Source organism: Gossypium hirsutum, unplaced genomic scaffold (assembly GCF_007990345.1).
Source record: "Gossypium hirsutum isolate 1008001.06 unplaced genomic scaffold, Gossypium_hirsutum_v2.1 scaffold_438, whole genome shotgun sequence".
Taxonomy (NCBI): domain Eukaryota; kingdom Viridiplantae; phylum Streptophyta; class Magnoliopsida; order Malvales; family Malvaceae; genus Gossypium; species Gossypium hirsutum.
In genome coordinates, this window is record NW_024403027.1 from 1 (window position 1) to 17500 (window position 17500).

Sequence of the window (17500 nt, forward strand, 5' to 3'; positions counted from 1 at the left end):
ATTCTTACTATATAAATGATGATGACTATCAAATGAAATTGATATTAGAAAGAAACTTTGAGACTGTAGAAAAAATGTAATTCATGATAATATCTTGTACAGCATGCACAAGGAGCCGATCTACCAATCTGGAAGTGATTATGGAAGACCTTTTGAGACTTTGTAGAAAAATGTAATCACTGATTAGATATCTTGCTGCGCGCTGCTGCTGCTACTGTTTCTGTTCGCCTTAGCAATCGGCTTGGTTCTCAAGTAAGCATTTCTTTTTATTCGTCTTACTATTTCCCTATACACTCGTTGATTGTTAGACTTTTTTTTCTAGGGTTTCTGTGACTTAAAATGACATAGCTCCTCGTATTTTTCTAGGACTTTTGTTTTGTATGTATTGTAATTAATGTTTGATAGTGATTCTTAATATTTGATTTTAATTAACTTGATGCTTTCATTTTTGTTTTATAATATTTGTTGTCTTCTTGCTTGCAGTACTAATTGGAATATAGATATTTGTGTTTGTACAGTGAGTCAGTGATATTTATATTTAATGTAAATCTAATTGATCTGGTATGCTTCGTTCATTTTTAATTTCAAAGTTCAATTTTTTAATATCGAATTGGCACAATGGATCTCGAATATTTAATATTAAGTGTGTAGTTGTAACTTTCTACTGGTTTTCTTTGGCTACATTTTGAAGCCGGCAGATAGTTGGGTTTCTATTTGCTAATGTTGGGTAGTAATTCTCCTTAAAAACTAATGAAAAGCATGATCATCTTTGTACCTATCTTCATCTGTTTTATGCAAGTTAAATTAAGGGTCCCCTTCATAATTTGATAGTTGATTGGACAGAGAGATTATAACTTGATCACGAATCTATCGTAAGATTTTTGTATTTAGTTGCAGGCAATTGTTCATTACCTCTCATTTTGCCACTGGTTTGGTTTCCTCCATTGCACTAGTTGGTTTCTTTTCCAATGATTTGATTTGTTTTTCTCTAGCAAGCCTTATTAAGATTGTGTATAATTCTTTTGCCTTCAATGTTTTGTCTCTTTTCTTTTGCCTTGAATGTTTAAATGAGAAGCGGAAGCAGGAGCTATATCATCTCTCTAAATCTCTAATGAAACTGGATTATCTAACTTGAGCCTTACAAAAAAAAAGCCATCAGAAATGGGGAATTTAGGTCTTACAAGGAAACTAGAGGGCAGGGTGTACGGTGGACAAAGTTAACAGTTTGTGGTGTGGTTATAGAGTTGAGATGGCTTAAACTTCCTTCCTTGGCTTCTAAAAGTCGAAAGCTTGTAAGTGGGAAATATTCCCACTTAAATATGTACAGGATATTTTTTATTTATTACAGGATATTTAAAAGATTTTATCTCCTAACTATTTTAAATATGTTACTCTTATCTTGTTTTACAGTGTAATAATAGGAATATAATCCACAATTGAAGGAAATATATCAATAATGATAATATTTTCTAAATTTTATGTACAACATAATCACAATTGAGGAATATTTTGTTTTGGGGAGCAAATTTTGGTACAGAAATTGCATATTAGTCCAACATCATCTGTGTATTCAATTGAATGTGTTTTCCGTCTTTCAAGGATATTGCTTATTGATTCCTCCTCAATGATGATATCTTTCAATCGCTGCATTAGGGATGGAGATTTGATTATTGCATATGAGAGGCATGATAATATGAAAGCTGTTAAAGTGTGCGAGAATTTGGTTCTTCAAAATCGTTTCCATGAAATTTAATATAAATAATTGTTTTAATTTGATTTAGGGCAGTGCTGATGAATTGAATAGAGGATATTTTGATGATATGTCTGAGCTCAAACAACACGGTGGTAAGGTATTAACTGATTTGTTCTTTATATATACATATAGGCTATATCATTTGAAAATCTGTTCAAATTAGTTGAATTGCAACTGATTTCTGAGTAAAATTAATGTCCCGGAATTGCAGCAAGGAAGTTTCCTGCTGTGGATGTTATATATTCTGATGGTAGAAAATCAAAACTGCCGATTGTTTTTGATGCAAGTGGCATTGATGCTAGCAAGTTGGCTGTCCCTGAAGCATCTTTAGTCTGTCTATCATTTAGAGCAAACTCTCAGGTATGGTTTCCTTTTCTATGTTTGTTTTGGATTAAATTTATGTATTTCTTAATGATGTTATAAATCTTCCATTTTTATCATGATAAGAGAATGTTGAATAGATAGTACATTGCTTTAAAATTGTGATAAAGAGGCATATCAGCGACTCCATGGGAATGGAGGGGTTAGCACTAAATTGCAATCATGAAAACAACAAAAACATGAGAAACAAAAGATGTGTTGGTTGCTAACTTTTCTTTTCTCTCGTTTCTGGTTATTGTTGTTGATGATGCATTTAACTCCTTTTCCTTGTCAGGCTATGGTTGATTCTTGGAGCAAGCCTTTTATGACGCCTTTAGTGAGTCCTAGAGCCTGCAGCTAAATGAGGTTCTATATTTTTGCTATTTAACTTTCATTCCTTTTGCAGGTGTGTGAATCAACTATTCTCAGTTTTCTGTTGCTAGAAAGAAGTTATAGTTACATGCATCTGTAGTCAATAATAATAACAAACAAATAAAACAGCGAACAAGAATAGAAGATAACCATGCTGGTATGACTTATGTGTTATGACCGTCCTAGTTTAGCTTATAGCTCATCAGATCAGCCTATAATTAATAATGCAGTTGTCCTTTATTTACTGTATTGAATGGAAATTCTTGGCAGCTGATTTTATGTTTCATATAAGTTGTTTCTTAAAATACTCGTGTTTGGAAATTATTATGTGTTGCTAAATGATAATATATTTGTTGTTATCATGTATCTTTTATAGACTCTTGGCTCTTATGCTTGAATCCCATTAAACGACCGCTTCTCCGATTTATGAGGAAATCTAGTGATGGAGCGAAGGATGCTCTTCAGAGGCGTATTGTTTATTCCTTTGGTGATCATTATTACTTCCGAAAGGAACTGAAGATACTGAACCTTCTAACTGGGTGATCAAAAGTTTCTTACATCCTAATCAATAACATAACTAATATTCATACAGTTCTGTTTTGTTAGTCTGAGAAGATGCTTTTTCACTTGTTTGAAGGTATATTTTCCTGCTTGACAAATTTGGTATAATAAGATGGCAGGGCTTTGGTTTGGCAAAGTAAGAAGAGTTGTCATCGCTTTTTTTATTGCACGAAAGTTCTTGTGGAGGAAAAATAGGTAGCCTGGCATTTTTTAGGTACCCTTTGATCTTAATGGGTTAACTCCATTTTTGCATTCAAGGGATACTAGTGTCAAATGAAAATAATGATGTGCTTTGTTGGAAACATGGTCCTGTTTGCTATTTTCTTTTAGATTTCTGCAGCCAAGCAAAGCCTTAGGTTTTCCATTTTGGGAGAGCGAGTCAAAAGTAAAGAAGTATCCTTATGCTAGTGTCAGTTTTATTTCAACTTCACTTTCTTATATTCTAGTTTTTTGTCGGGCTTAAGTTATATGCCTATCAATATCCCATTGATAATCCTTGCAGATACTTTCGGCTTCCCTAGGGTAGCTTATTCTTACTGTAAAAGCCTGTTGGCTCAACAGGATGAACAAGTTCACAGTTTTTAGAGACCTCAATTTTGTTGCAGAAAACCTTGGTGTTGAGTTTTTCAAAGGTACTGTTGTGGTATAATAATCTTCCCATTACTGATGATGTGTAGAGTTGAATGAATTTTGTTTTATTTTCTTCAACAATTAGAATAAATTGTATTTATCTCTTTGATATCGAACCGGATGGCAAAGCTGTTGAGGGAGTATTTTTATGGAGCATTTTGATTTGGGGGACAAAAGTAACTAAGCAGATAAATTGGCAATTCCAGGGAAGCTGAATTGGAAGCAAAGCTTTTTTATTTTGAGTACATTGATGAAGTCAATTTTTAATCAAATAAATCAAGCTTCATCCGAAAGAGAGGTATTTAACTTGTTACACCAAAATAAAAAAGGGTCTGTGTTCCTTCTCACCGTGCATTTAAAAAGAGAAGTATTTAATTTGTTTAGCCTCTGTTACTGAGATTGTCCATTTAAAATTATTTGATGATAAACTTCCCTTTGCCTGTGGTGGCCATATTTCAGCACTATTGAATTTAGTCTTTTGGTCTATTTCTGGCTCTTTAGGCACTAGATTTGAAGCCAAACTATGTGCGTACTTGGGCAAACATGGGTATCAGTTACCCCAACCAGGTTTGTTATGTCCTTCATTGTCTTGACATTCATGAAAAGGGAACTGCATTTCTTTCTTTATGTCTTCATTTCCTTTTGCATATTTCTGAGATGGTCAATCCTTGTAAATGAAAATTTATGGGTATGTGATCAGGAATTAAATCACCTTGTTTTCAATATATAGGTCTCAATGGAAATAACACTAATCTCGATGGAAAGATGAAAGCTTATTTGATTGGTCAGTAATAAATTTTTATGGTCTAAAATGAAACCCATTATATATCCAAGGTTAATTTATTTTTGGTAAGGATACTCCCTTATTTGACACACCCTTTACCATGTACATACCTCACAAATCATCTTGTAAAAGTTGACACGAGATATGTATTTGTATCAAGAAAAAGCAGGTTGGGACTGAATTGAATAAAATGAAAAGTACACTAATTCTGAAATTGTACTCGGCGTGTGGCGAAATGACCAGCTTATTCCCATATTTTCTCCTACTTTTCCTTTATTTCTAACGTTCCTTTCTCCTTTATTAGCTACTCTTTTGATTAGTTTTATGTACGTCCAGTAGGCCCGTTCCCTCCCCTAAAATTTACGAAACCAATTACTCTACCCCTCTAAATATTTTATTTTACCGATGAAAATAAAATAAAAATATTATAATATTGTTATGTTATAAACTCTCTGTTAAATCAAGATAGCTTCATTCTCTCTCTCGAAAAAGGAAAAGAAAAGGTTTGAATTCATGAATCAGCGGTAGCTTCTTCCGAATGAGTGAGTTGAGGTAGTGCTAGTCTTTCTTTTAAGGTATAAATTTGATTCTTAGAAAAATCTTGTTTTTTCTTCATCTCTTTTTATTCTGTTTGGTTTCTCTGGTCGAGGAAAATCGAGGGAAATTTGTATCAAACTTGACATTAGTCCTTGTTCTTTTTAAATAATTCCTGATTCACCTGTGAGTTGGCAAATTCTGTTCATCCTGCATTTTCCCGGAAGCCAAACAGGGGACTTAAATGTTTTTAATTTCGAAAATTTTGTTCTCTTACGGAAATATTGAAAAAATACATGTCTTTCAGTTGGTCCCTTTATTCTCTCCGATTTCCCCTTATTTTTTTCTAACGTCTTTTTTCCTTTACAGGCTGTTAATTTTCTTTCTTATTCTGTTCCGGCTTTATCTCTGTCACATTTCGACTCGGAATAAGCTATTCCCCGGATATCCTGTCTTTTCTTATTCCGGTTCTCAATTTTTGGCCTCCGGTTTATTGGTTTTAGTGGCCGGTTCAGCTATTTTTTCTTGTATGGACCGGCCAACCTGACATGGTTATTCCGGACAGGGATATCCCATTCTAGGGATATCCCGGTTCTTTGTTATCCCGTATTGGTATATCCCGACCTAGCTATATCCCATCCTGGGAATATCCCGATTCCCCACTTTTTTTTCCTTAAGTCTCTTTACCTTCTTTGTCTTTAATTCCTCAAAAAAAAAAAAAGGCAATTTAAAGAAGGTATTAATTACCATAAATGTTACCATTGTCACATGGGGATTTAGAAAATTATGTTCTCTCTCTTCCGTTCATAGCTTCCCCTTTTCTTCACCTATTCATCCAGCTCTTTAAATTTATTTTCCCTTTTATTCTCTGTTGTTTTTCCATTCTTTGATCTCTGTTAATCCTCTCTTTCGTTGTCTTTATTCTCTTTCCCTTCCTTTCTTGTCCTTTCGTAGCAAACCCCGGACACTGCCGCGCCATCAACACCTTCCGGCGTCTTACCTCCGATCAAAGGTCAGTTTCCTTCCCATTATTCGAAATTTGAATCCTCAAATCTCTCTCTTCTATCCATAGCACCCCATTTATTCGCCGAGTCCCTCTCTCTCTCTCTTGTCTGTTTTGAATTTCTTCCTCTCATTTTTTTCTAGTTTTGGGTGCACAAAAGACGCTACACTAGGTTTTCTCTGCCGTTTCTGGTTTTTGTGATTTTTTGAATTTCTCTGCTTTATCGGTGACTGATTTCAGGTATGAATCATCACTTGTACTTTGTCTTTGTATTTGCCATTTCATTTTGTAAATTCTCTAGTTTTAGTAAAGTCTCTTCTTTCCTTTCCCTTTTATCTCACTTAAGATAATGCTTTAAACTTTTTCACCTGTCTTTCTTTCTAATGTGACAGTCCGGATAGCCTACTGGTCTCGTGGATAAAAAACTGCTTCCTGGGATATGTAGTACTCCTCCTGTCCATAAATAACTATTTTTAGTTAGTATCTTTCTTGCCCTGTGTATACATTCATGGATTCCTTTCTATCTCTTTTGCAGGTGCAAAATCTATAATAAATATAAGTTGAAACCGCTTATGGTATTGGAATTTTTGAAAACATTGTCTCATTTCGTCTCATTCATCTCCATTTTTTTTAATTTAACAGATATTTTCTTTCGGTATCTGTTCTCCTGTCTTTCCATCCGTCCATGGCTCTTTTATTGTTAATCCTGCCGTCGCCCTTTTGATTCTTGTTTTAGTTTCAGATATATGCTTCTTTTTACTTCTATTTTCAGTGTGTTTTTGTCATGGTTTTTTGTTTTCACCTTTAGAGGATAAAGTCATTAAGAAAAAAAACCTAAGGTTTTAAGTTTTTCTCAAACCCTACCACAGTATTGTGTCCAATTCGAAACGATGAAGATAGCGGTGGAAGGGTGCATGCATGGAGATCTCGACAAGGTCTACGACACCATTAAATACATCGAAAACACTCGCAACATCAAAATTGACCTCCTCCTTTGTTATGGTGATTTCCAGGTTCTTTCTCTCACACACTCACTTTCTCCAATTTGTTGTTTTTATACGAAATTTTGTCACTTTCCAAATACCCATTTTTTTATATTAACTTAATTAACTTAATGTGGCCCCAAAATATAGGGAGATGAAGTCATTCTGGAAATACTATTCGGGTCAGGAGGTTGCCCCAGTTCCCACGATTTTTATCGGTGGAAATAATGAAGCTTCCAATTATTTATGGGAATTGTAAGTCACCCCCTTTTCTTCATATGTTCTAGCTCGGGGACTCTGATTCTTTTATGAAAAGGCCTTGAATTTTACCTTCTGCTAAACTTTAGGTATTATGGGGGATGGGCAGCACCTAATATATACTTCTTGGGGTATGCTGTGGTTGTGAAGTTTGGCAATATCCGTATCGATGGACTTTCCGGAATTTACAATGCGCGTAATTATTGTTTAGGTTGGGTATGAAGTTCTTTTCTTGTCTATTCTATGTTTATTCTGGAGTTCTTTTAATGGTGATTGTATATTTACTGCAAGCGAGTGTCAGATATGTTATATTGATTCTTATTTAGGGTGGAGAGTCGAAGCTTTGAAACTGAAATGAATTAGCTTTTCCTTGAGCAGGACACCATGAAATGCCACCTTGTAATGACAATACTATCAGGTCTGTGTATCATGTTCGGGAGTACGATGTTCACAAGCTCATGCTCCTAGAGAAACTGATTGATATTTTCCTTTCACACGATTGGCCGCTCAGCATCACTGATTATGGGAACTGGCAACAACTTGTTTGCTGCAAAAAAACATTTCAAAGGTGAGGTAATTATATTCAATTGGTGGAAATGGACATATGTGATAGAATGAAAATCTTCATATCAAGCGTCTTCAGTTTTCTTGTTGACCATTCCTGGTTGCTTGTTGGTTGACACATATTTCCTAGATCCAGCAAGGAACTCTTGGAATCAAACCTGCTGCTCAGCTGCTCAAAAAACTCAGACCATCGTATTGGTTTTCGGCTCACTTGCACTGCAAATTCACCGCTCTTGTTGAACATGAAGAGGGTGGTCGAGTGACAAAATTTCTTGCACTCAATAAATGCCTCCAGGGCGCAAGTTCTTGCAGGTATCTGTCATATGTTCTGACCATTTCATTTAGGTTCTTTCTTTTGGTCTTTGCTGGAAGCTAATAAATGAATTCTGGCTTTCTCTGATCTTTTAGGTTGTTGATATTGATCTGATCTAGGACCTTATGAGGTTCAGTACGATGAAGAATGGCTGGCAATAACACGGAAATTGAACTGTCTTTCCTTTGACCTTCCGATGTGGAGACATTGGGTGTGTGTATATATGACATTTTTGTTTTGACCATGCCACTCATCTCACTCTCTCTCTCTCTTGGGTGGGGTGGACTAATGTTTTATTTGAAAATGTGCAATTTTCTATTTTTGCAAGGACTATTACTCTACAAGAACTTGTGAGCTGACAACTGCTGTTCTAATAGGTAGGAGAACAAAGCTCGACATGCAAGATTGTTGTCAATGGGTTAAGAGCAGGATGGAAGACAGAGGAGCCAAACCTTGTGAATTTTCTCAAACAGCTCCACCTCACAAACCCTTTGATTCTTACTTTTTCTGGTAAATAATATGGTGATATTTTGATGCTTTTCCTTCTTTGAGCTGCTAATAGTATCTCCATTAATGGTTCTATCTTTTGGATTTAAGAAACTTACCATATATGTTTGCATATTTATACCATAGGCATCTCAATATTACTGTCACAGTGGTTATGAAACACTATCCTTCATTTTTTATCTTCTTTTAGCTCAATTAATTGTTGGTTAGTGAATGCGTTCTTTTTTATTTAGATTTGCAACTAGAATAATCATGACTTTTGCAATTTGTTTTTGCTCGATTTCTTTTTTAATTATTAAAATTTTCTCACCTTTTGTAGGTTCTCCCCGTAATCCTCAGATTGTATCTTTTTTGGAATTACTAGATCTTCCTTATGTTCTTGATAATGCATCGGACTCCAGGGATACTCCTTCTTCATTGCCTCAAAAGGGTAAAGAGTTTTCTATTTACCTTGTCCCACTCAGTTTTGATGCCTTGTCCCTTTATACGGTAGTTAATCTTCATTGTGATGCAGTCAAACCTAGAGTATACATGAATCTAGGAATACCTTTTGCTTCTCGTGTTTAATATGGTGCTAATGCTCTCCAATATAGTTTAATGGGATAGATAATTGATCATTTGCTTTCAACCAAGGTAGAACATTGAATACGCCTAATGTTTTGAGCTTTGTGCATATCATACGTAATGCTATAACTTTACCTCGTCCATGTTGATCGAACTAAATCCATTAAATTTCTTAAGGTGACATCGTTTTTCTTGTTGGTTCATTAGATGATTACAGTGAAGACATTCCCAATGAAGATGAGATTGATCTAGCAGATGATGCAGAACGGAATAATGAAAATCGGTGCTCATGAATATGAATAATATTTTCTATCAACCAAGAGGTTTATTAGTGCAAAAAGATTGATAGCAATATCTTGCTATACTATGACGCTTTACTTGTTTGTGAAGTTGGCAACTTGGTTTAATGGCCCACACTTTTCCAACTTTCATCAGTAGAGGAGAGCACCTATACAAGTTTCTTTCTTTCTTTGTATCTAAAATAATGTATAAACATCAAATATTATATCAATAGCTTTTATCACAGTCATTCATTATATGAGCTTGAATTTGGAATCTCAAATTTTTTGGGGCTTTTCTAATTGAATTGATGTTATTAATATGGATAAATGACAATAGCATGGAGTTTGTATCTTGCTTCTTGCAAATTTAGTAATTTGTTGTATTCCGACATCCAGGAACATCCAAGGCATGGCACCCTTAGTAAGGCATGAACTTTGTTCTTTTTCAATAAGCAATTTTCAGACATGGCCATTGGTTACAATCCATTAGCACATTTATAAGATTATTAAATTGTTTAAAGGGATATTAGAAGGGTGAACTAGAAAAATTATAAAGGAAATTTTCGCATTTTATTCTTAGTTTTATAGAACTTAAAAGAACCTTTATTTTTAAGAAATTGTGATTTATAAATTGAAATGTAAATTTTGATATCGAAGAAACTAATATTAGAATCAATGCTGAGATGTTAAAGCCTCTTAGAAGGCTGTGGAAGAAGATGATGAGTCCAAAAGGTTGTTATATTATTTTTGGTGTTCAATCAATTGATTTAGGATGCTTGCAATGGAAATACATTAGAGTTTTATATTTGAGGTGGTATCAGTTTATGGAATAAGCTAGGGATTAGGTGGGGCTCTTGCTAGAGTTGGCACTGAAGTATTACATGAACGATGTTCAGAAGGTACAACTTTTTGAGTTACAGGTTTACTCTGTGATTATTTATATTCCTTGGATTGTGAATTTTATTTAGGGGCTTCTTATTGATATTGTGTTTATTAGAAGTTATAGAAGACACGTCACTATTTCATTTTATCTAAAAATTTTTACGTTTTCTGCCTCCTCCTTTACTTATATTTTATAGTTTCCCCAAATTCATAAATGCAATCACATTGATATGCTCGTTTCGTCCATGGTAATAAGCTGCCATACTTCCATTATTTTTTTGAGTAAAACAGCCTGGTATATTAAATAAAATAAAATTAATAGAACTGAAATACCTAGAATTTCAGATCCAATATAGACTTACAGAGCTTAATTATGCTTGCATATATGGACTATTTATGAAGTCTGATCTAATTTAATACGTAGATAACTCTAATCATCAATTAAATAATATATTTCAATTTAAAATTTATAAATAGTAAATTTATATTATCCTTTATATTTTTAGATATATATTTTATTAAATTTTCTAACAATAAATTATTTATGAATTGCTAGAAAGTTTAAAATAGTTATATTAAAAATATATAGGTAATAAAAAACTTAACATTTCTTAGTTTGAAATGCCCAAAAACCACCTCAAATTTTAAATTTATCTTTGTTAGTCACTACATTTAACATCATTAAACTACCAGATTTTAATTATATTTTTTAATTCTTTATATATTTGATATAGTAAATAGTATTATCTTAAAATAAATATATTTAGACATTGAGAATATAAAAGTGTATTAAATGAAATTTTGAAAAGTAAATAACTCAATTATCACTTTATTAAATGAGTGTGTTAAATAGCAATAGTTACCGTTGGCAGGAGAAGATTCCTTCTGCCCGTTTTCATCAGTCTTTTCAAATCCCTTCCTTTCCATTTCTTTACCATCTCTTTCTCTTCAAAATTTTCCTCTCTAATCCGTTTTCATCTCTTCCTTCTCAATCGTTTCTGCTTTTTATTTTTAATTTTTTTATTGTGATATTGGAATCACTTGCTTCATCCATAGATTTTGGGTTTTCAGCCCTAGGAAATATTGTTTCGGTTCGTCTTTTCAAATCTATGGATGTCGGTGTGGTTGTTCTTGTTGGATGCTTTGAAAAAGAAAGAAATTCTGGTTCTGCAAGATTTCACCAGTCATGGCGTCTCTTTTATAGTCAATACTTTATTATTCATATTCTATGTTACATTGATTCTTATCCCAAATAGACACGCTATTCCTTTCATCGTATTGCACGGTAATGTTCTTATCCCAATATCTTTTCTTCTCAATTTTAGTGTTCTTATGCACTCTCCCATAGCTTAAATTCATTCTTTAATGCCCTAAAACTTGAGATGAATGGGGATTAGTCGCCAGTTTAACCTGATACCCATATTGTTTAAGCAATTGTGCCTTTGTATAAATTGTTAAAATTCTGTTAAATGTACGGGTTAAACAAGATTATATGCCAGTTTAACCTGAAACCCATATTTCATTTATTTGATATCGTATAATATTGACTGTCAAAGCAGTAGTAATTGTATTTTGGTTTTCTAATAATCTGGTTTGTTCGCAAGGTCGATTATTGTACAATGCATCACGGATTCCCCAAGCTTAAACATACCGATTCCTTTTCATCCATGATTGTCGAAATTATACAACTTTATGCTAGCTTAAACATACCGATTCCTTTTCATCCATTCAGAAAATCAACACATTCACACTCATACACATATTAACCATTTTCATCTCAATATAATACTCAAAGTTAGCTACATATAACTATCTCAAAATACTCAAACATAACAAACAAATACTCAACATGATTCTTTGCCTGGCAAGGTTTACCATTTACCTTTCTATTCCACCTGAATCTAAATAATTTTGAATCATGTCTAATGCCCTGTGAATACTATCATATTTTAGGAAAGAGAACAACCTATTGATTTAGCAAGCAAGAAAACCTTTTGAACACAAAGGATCTGTTTTCTTGTACGGCTGCATTTTGTGTTTGCATTTGCTGGTTTGATATAGCCACTTTGGTGTACCATGCAATGTTCATTTCTTATATATGAAAACTTTTACTGAAAAGGGATAGAAGGAGCTATTTTTCGTTTAAACATTGAAGTTTGCAATATGATTGATATCATGTTTATCTTAGTGGCCTGAGGCTTCAGTCAGAGTACCAGATCTAAGGCCGCAGTCTTTGCCTGGCTGCTAATGTTCTGGATCTAAGCTATTATCATTTGTTGTCACATGAACTAGTAGTGCATTACATTTCACTTATCATCCGCTTCTATTTATTCTTGAACCATGTCAAAACCTTTTTGGCTTAATTAAAAATAATTTGAATGGATAAGGTTCCATCTTAAACTATGTCTATATCAAGCCTATGAAGTGTAATGTTTCACATTTATTGCAAATTGTTTTGGATGATTAATGTGTCTGCTTGCCATAATCTTGAGACTTACATGGATTATGCAAGACCTTTTTGTACTTCTGTTATTCTTGATTAATGCATCTGCAGTTTTACGTGGTCTTTACTGGGGTCCATATATTTGACTTTGTAGACAAAATGTAATTCACTGATTAGATATCTCTGTACAGGCTATTGCAGCAATGATGCGTGCTCAGGAAGCCGATCCTACCAATCTGGAAGTACTTCATGCTCTTGGTGTGAGTCATACAAATGGTTAGTGAAAGCTTATTGCTTTAATCAAGATGAGATTAAAATTTTGGAGTGTCAAACAAATAATACTGTTTGAAAGTTCAGAATTGGAGCAGACTATTGTTTTAAAGTATCTCACCCAAAGTATGGTACTCTTGCGCCACCGGAGCTTGCTGATTCTGTGTATTATGCTGATGTAAGTACACTAGGGGATAATTCTTTGTTTTTTTGGTTGGTTTTTGTCTTTTGGAACAATGCCTTGATATTGCAATCTTGGTTTGAGTGTAAGCTGCTTCCTCTAATGTTACTGTGGGATAGTTTGCTTATGTTGTGAATGCTGTGATTACAAGAGTGTCTTTTTTGCATATGGTTTCCATGACTGCAGTGATTATATTTTGGACTTAGAGTTTTACATACGGTGACAGGATATAAATTTCCTTAAGATTACTAGAAGCTTATCCCTAACATTACATTTTGGAAATGTTATTGTTATATTCTGGTGTTAATCGAAGTGTTTTCTGCCATAGAGGTTGCTAGATTATTCAATGAAGTTGGTCAGATGTCTCCTGAGGATGCTGATGTACACATTGTCCTTGGTGTTCAGTATAATTTGTCGGGAGAATATGATAAGGCCATTGCATCTTTCAAAACTGCTTTGAAACTTAAACCTAATGATTATTCTCTTTGGAACAAGCCTGGTGCAACATACCTTATCAACAGGTAGCTTCTTCATGATTCCCCCTTGAATGGTGGTGTCTTATCTGTATACCATCTGATATGTTAATTTCATAATTACTTTTTTTATAATTAAAAATTTATTTTCCCTATCCTAAAATTTTGGGGTTCTCTTTACTAAGTTGGAGCATCTGTCCCCTTGAATGGTGGTGTCTTATCTGTATACCATCCTATATGTTAATTTCATAATTACTTTTTTTATAATTAAAAATTTATTTTCCCTATCCTAAAATTTTGGGGTTCTCTTTACTAAGTTGGAGCACCTGTAATGTGTGAAATTCAAAATATATGAGTACTAGGATTTTACTAAGAATCAGTTTGTATGGTGTGTTGGTCACTATTTTGCATGTTAGGCCAGAATAAAAAAAAATGAATTATGAAGGTGTTGACAATGTCGGCAAGGGTGCTGTAACTACCTGAACCATTTGAGGTGCAAGATGTAAAAAAAGCACTTTTTTGAGTAAATTAAGGTGAATATGTAAATTTGTGCTTCTTGAATCAAGGGGGCTTTCTCGCTTCTATACAAAAAAGTGTGCCTAGGACTTGGCTTGTGCTTAATCAATTGAAAGGATGGCATAAAGAAATGCAAAACATGTGATAACCCAACATGTTAATCTTCTGTGTGTCAAACTCTTATAGGTTGCATCATCTTTTCCTCTATTTCTCTTCTTTCTTATCTTTCGATTGTAAAGTGATGCATTGGTGTGTTATAGAGCTCTCTTATAGAGTTGAATTATTTACTTGCTCCATCTTTGTAACCTTAGGCTGCTAAAAAGATTCTCCAAATAACATGTTGCACCTAGGTTGCATCATCTTTTCCTCTATTTCTCTTCTTTCTTATCTTTCGATTGTAAAGTGATGCATTGGTGTGTTATAGAGCTCTCTTATAGGGTTGAATTATTTACTTGCTCCATCTTTGTAACCTTAGGCTGCTAAAAAGATTCTCCAAATAACATGTTGCACCTAGTTGGACCTTCGAAAATAGACTAGCTCTTCTATTAAGCTCCATGTAATTAGTTATTTGATTTTTGAAGCTATTTGTTAATTTAGATGATTTGATTATGCACTTCCTCAATTTACATATACCCTTGATCATCTCTTTCAAAATGCCTTTTTTAATGCATTCAGATCTTGCATATGCAGTTTGATTTGTTTAGCCTCTGTTACTGAGATTGTCCATTTAAAATTATTTGATGATAAACTTCCCTTTACCTGTGGTGGCCATATTTTCAGCACTATTGAATTTAGTCTTTTGGTCTATGTCTGGATCTTTAGGCACTAGATTTGAAGCCAAACTATGTGCGTGCTTGGGCAAACATGGGTAGCAGTTACGCCAACCAGGTTTGTTATATCTTGCACTGTTCTCTCATTGTCTTGACATTCATGAAAAGGGAACTACATTTCTCTACCCCTCTAAATATTTTATTTTACAATCAAGATCCATTGTCGTTAGTTCTTTCTCTCTCTCGAAAAAGGAAAAGAAAAGGTTTGAATTCATGAATCAGCGGTAGCTTCTTCCGAATGAGTGAGTCAAGGTAGTGCTAGTGTTTCTTTCAAGGTATAAATTTTGATTCTTTAAAAAAATCTTGTTTTTTCTTCATCTCTTTTTATTCTTTTTGGTTTCTGATCGAGGAAAATCGAGGGAAATTTGTATCAAACTTGACATTAGTCCTTGTTCTTTTTAAATAATTCCTGATTCACCTGTGAGTTGGCAAATTCTGTTCATCCTGCATTTTCCCGGAAGTCAAACAGGAGACTTAAATGTTTTTAATATCTTAAAGGGGGAATCAAAATAAAATACTAAGTGACCGTTAAAATGGCCCAAAACTGATTTATTAGCCGTTTATTAAATATCTCTTCAATCTATGCACATTTATTATCCGTTTCTTTCTATCTCTCTGTCTCTTGGTCTCCCTCTTTTGTTTTCTTTTTCTTCCTCATTTATTCTGTTTTCATAACAAATCCTCAAATATATCTCTTCAATCCAAATCTCCTCCCATTTCTTTATCGGTTCTCTCTCTCTGTCACTTTTCAATTTCTTTCCTCTCATTATTTTAGCTTTGGGTAACAAAAGGCCAAAAAAAAAAAGCACACACCCTGCACCGTTTTTTGTGGTTTTTGAAATCCACTGCTTCATCCTAGACAGATTTCAGGTATGAATCTTTGCTTCAACATTTGTCTTTTTGCTTTTTGCTTTTTTCATCTCTGGTTTGGAGTGTTGTGTTTAGCTGTGTGGGTTTGGGGTGTTGTTGGTTCAGGTTTGCAGTCTTTGGTCTGACCAAAGTAAAGTCTCTTCTTTCCTCTCCTTTTTATCTCACTTAAATAATGCTTTAAACTTTTTCTGCTGGCTTTCATTCTAATATGACTGTCCACATAGCCTACTGGTCTCGTGTATAAAAAACTGCTTTCTAGTCTGATGTCCTGCATAAGAAAAATCTCTGATTGGCTAGATTTTAAGTACTGTGAAACCAGTATCCGAATTGCTTAGTCAACCATCAGGAAATAGGCACACATGAATGACTTTAATTAAATAATTCTCTACAATAATTAGTTTAAACGATCGGTCTGAGGTCTGTGCTTGTAAATCCTTGAATGAGATAGATCTGTCCTTGGAATATGTAGTACTCTTCCTGTCCAGAAATGACTGTCTTTAATTTGTATCTTTCTTGCCCTGTAGCAGCAAGAAGTACACATTCATGGATTCCTTTCTATCTCTTTTGCAGGTGCAAAATCTATAATAAATAGAAGTTGAAACCGCTTACGGTATTGGAATTTTTGAAAACATTGGCTCATTCCGTCTCATTCATCTCCACTTTCTTTTTAGAAAAGTGGATGTTTTCTTTCGGTCTCTGGTCTCCTGTCTTTCCATTCGTCCATGGCTATTTTATTGTTAATCCTACCGTCGCTTTTTACATTCCTGTTTTAGTTTCAGATATATGCTTCTTTTTTACTTCTATTTTCAGAGTGTCTTTGTCATGGTTTTTGTGGTTTTCACCTTGAGAGAATCACTGTTTCGTAGACATCACTGTTTTGTTCCGTGTTACAAATCTATTGATCTCGTTCTGTTTATTCTTTTTGTTTGTTTCCTGTGTACTTTTGTCAGAGATTTTGATTTTCAGCTTTAGAGAAAGTCTATTTCTTTCAGTATTTGAAACTATGGATCACGTTCCTTATTCCTTTATTCTCTCCTGTTTTTCCCTTATTTCTAACGTTCCTTCTCCTTTATCAACTACTGTTTTTTCCCTTGTTTTCAAATATTTCCCTTCTCTCCTGTTCTCTTTCTCCCAGCCTCATTTCTTGTCCTTTCTTTCTTCATACACACAAAGATGGTACACTAGGTACAGGCTTTTCATGAGAGAAATCCCAAGTTTTGTTTGCCGTTTCTGTTATTTGTGATTTTTGAAATCCCCTAATTCATCGGATATTGATTTCAGGGATGAATATGTATTTGTCTCTTTCCTTTTCATCTCTGTTTTTAGTTTCAAATCTATGCTTCTTTCTACTAATATTTTCAGTGGACTTTTGCCAGGGTTTTCGGTTAAGGAGTGATGGGAGTCTGACCCTTTTTGCAAATGCACTGTAAGTTGCTTCAATTGTGAAAGTCTCTAAATCTTTGTGTTCTCTTTTTGCATGCTTGTTTGTGATCCATTCTTTTGCTCGGGCCACAGCTTTGGTTCTGTTTTTATTGTTTAGTATTTTGGGTAGGGTTTTTTGGGATGGG

At 34.1% G+C, this 17500-nt stretch overlaps 1 protein-coding gene and 1 long non-coding RNA gene across 31 annotated transcripts in view; both read left to right on the forward strand.

Annotated features, from left to right (window-relative positions):
• Positions 1–1576: 1576 nt before the first annotated feature.
• Positions 1577–9817, forward strand: LOC121226793 (lariat debranching enzyme-like). Of its 29 annotated transcripts, none has more exons than XR_005924472.1 (21): positions 1694–1850; positions 1965–2113; positions 2409–2479; positions 2862–3455; positions 3549–3678; positions 3883–3974; positions 4178–4243; positions 4407–4460; positions 5949–6006; positions 6141–6237; positions 6390–6438; positions 6533–6572; positions 6867–7010; positions 7131–7235; positions 7328–7454; positions 7617–7806; positions 7933–8114; positions 8211–8326; positions 8493–8625; positions 8942–9052; positions 9394–9817. XR_005924472.1 is itself a non-coding variant. In XM_041110450.1 (9 exons), exons 5-9 carry the CDS (start codon positions 3609–3611, stop codon positions 6699–6701), a joined length of 417 nt encoding a protein of 138 aa, XP_040966384.1. In that variant the 5' UTR covers positions 1577–1850; positions 1965–2113; positions 2409–2479; positions 2862–3455; positions 3549–3608; the 3' UTR covers positions 6702–6880. The 29 variants fall into 29 exon arrangements, 4 of the variants coding, with proteins under 4 accessions (XP_040966384.1, XP_040966386.1, XP_040966383.1 ...); XR_005924475.1 differs by having other exon boundaries at positions 2862–3260; positions 3377–3455; positions 3549–3974; XR_005924480.1 differs by having other exon boundaries at positions 2862–3024; positions 3123–3182; positions 3549–3974.
• Positions 9818–11277: 1460 nt separating this feature from the next.
• Positions 11278–17500, forward strand: part of LOC121226795 (uncharacterized) — a 7124-nt gene continuing 901 nt past the window's right edge. Inside the window, exons 1-6 of one of the 2 annotated variants that reach the window (XR_005924494.1) lie at positions 11278–11634; positions 12984–13068; positions 13150–13240; positions 13572–13764; positions 15055–15120; positions 17309–17500. The exon at positions 17309–17500 is cut by the window's right edge and continues 901 nt beyond it. This is a non-coding gene — a long non-coding RNA (uncharacterized lncRNA). Of the gene's footprint in view, positions 11635–12983; positions 13241–13571; positions 13765–15054; positions 15121–17308 lie in introns of both variants that reach the window. The other variant, XR_005924493.1, reaches the window with a different exon arrangement.

Coding starts and splice junctions, on each gene's coding strand:
- LOC121226793 (XM_041110449.1), top strand. CDS start 3,609: ATGAACAAGTTCACAGTTTTTAGAGACCTCAATTTTGTTGCAGAAAAC. Junction 4,461..5,948: donor GATGAAAGCTTATTTGATTG/GTCAGTAATAAA, acceptor GTCCTTTCGTAG/CAAACCCCGGACACTGCCGC. Junction 6,007..6,532: donor CGTCTTACCTCCGATCAAAG/GTCAGTTTCCTT, acceptor TCTCTTTTGCAG/GTGCAAAATCTATAATAAAT.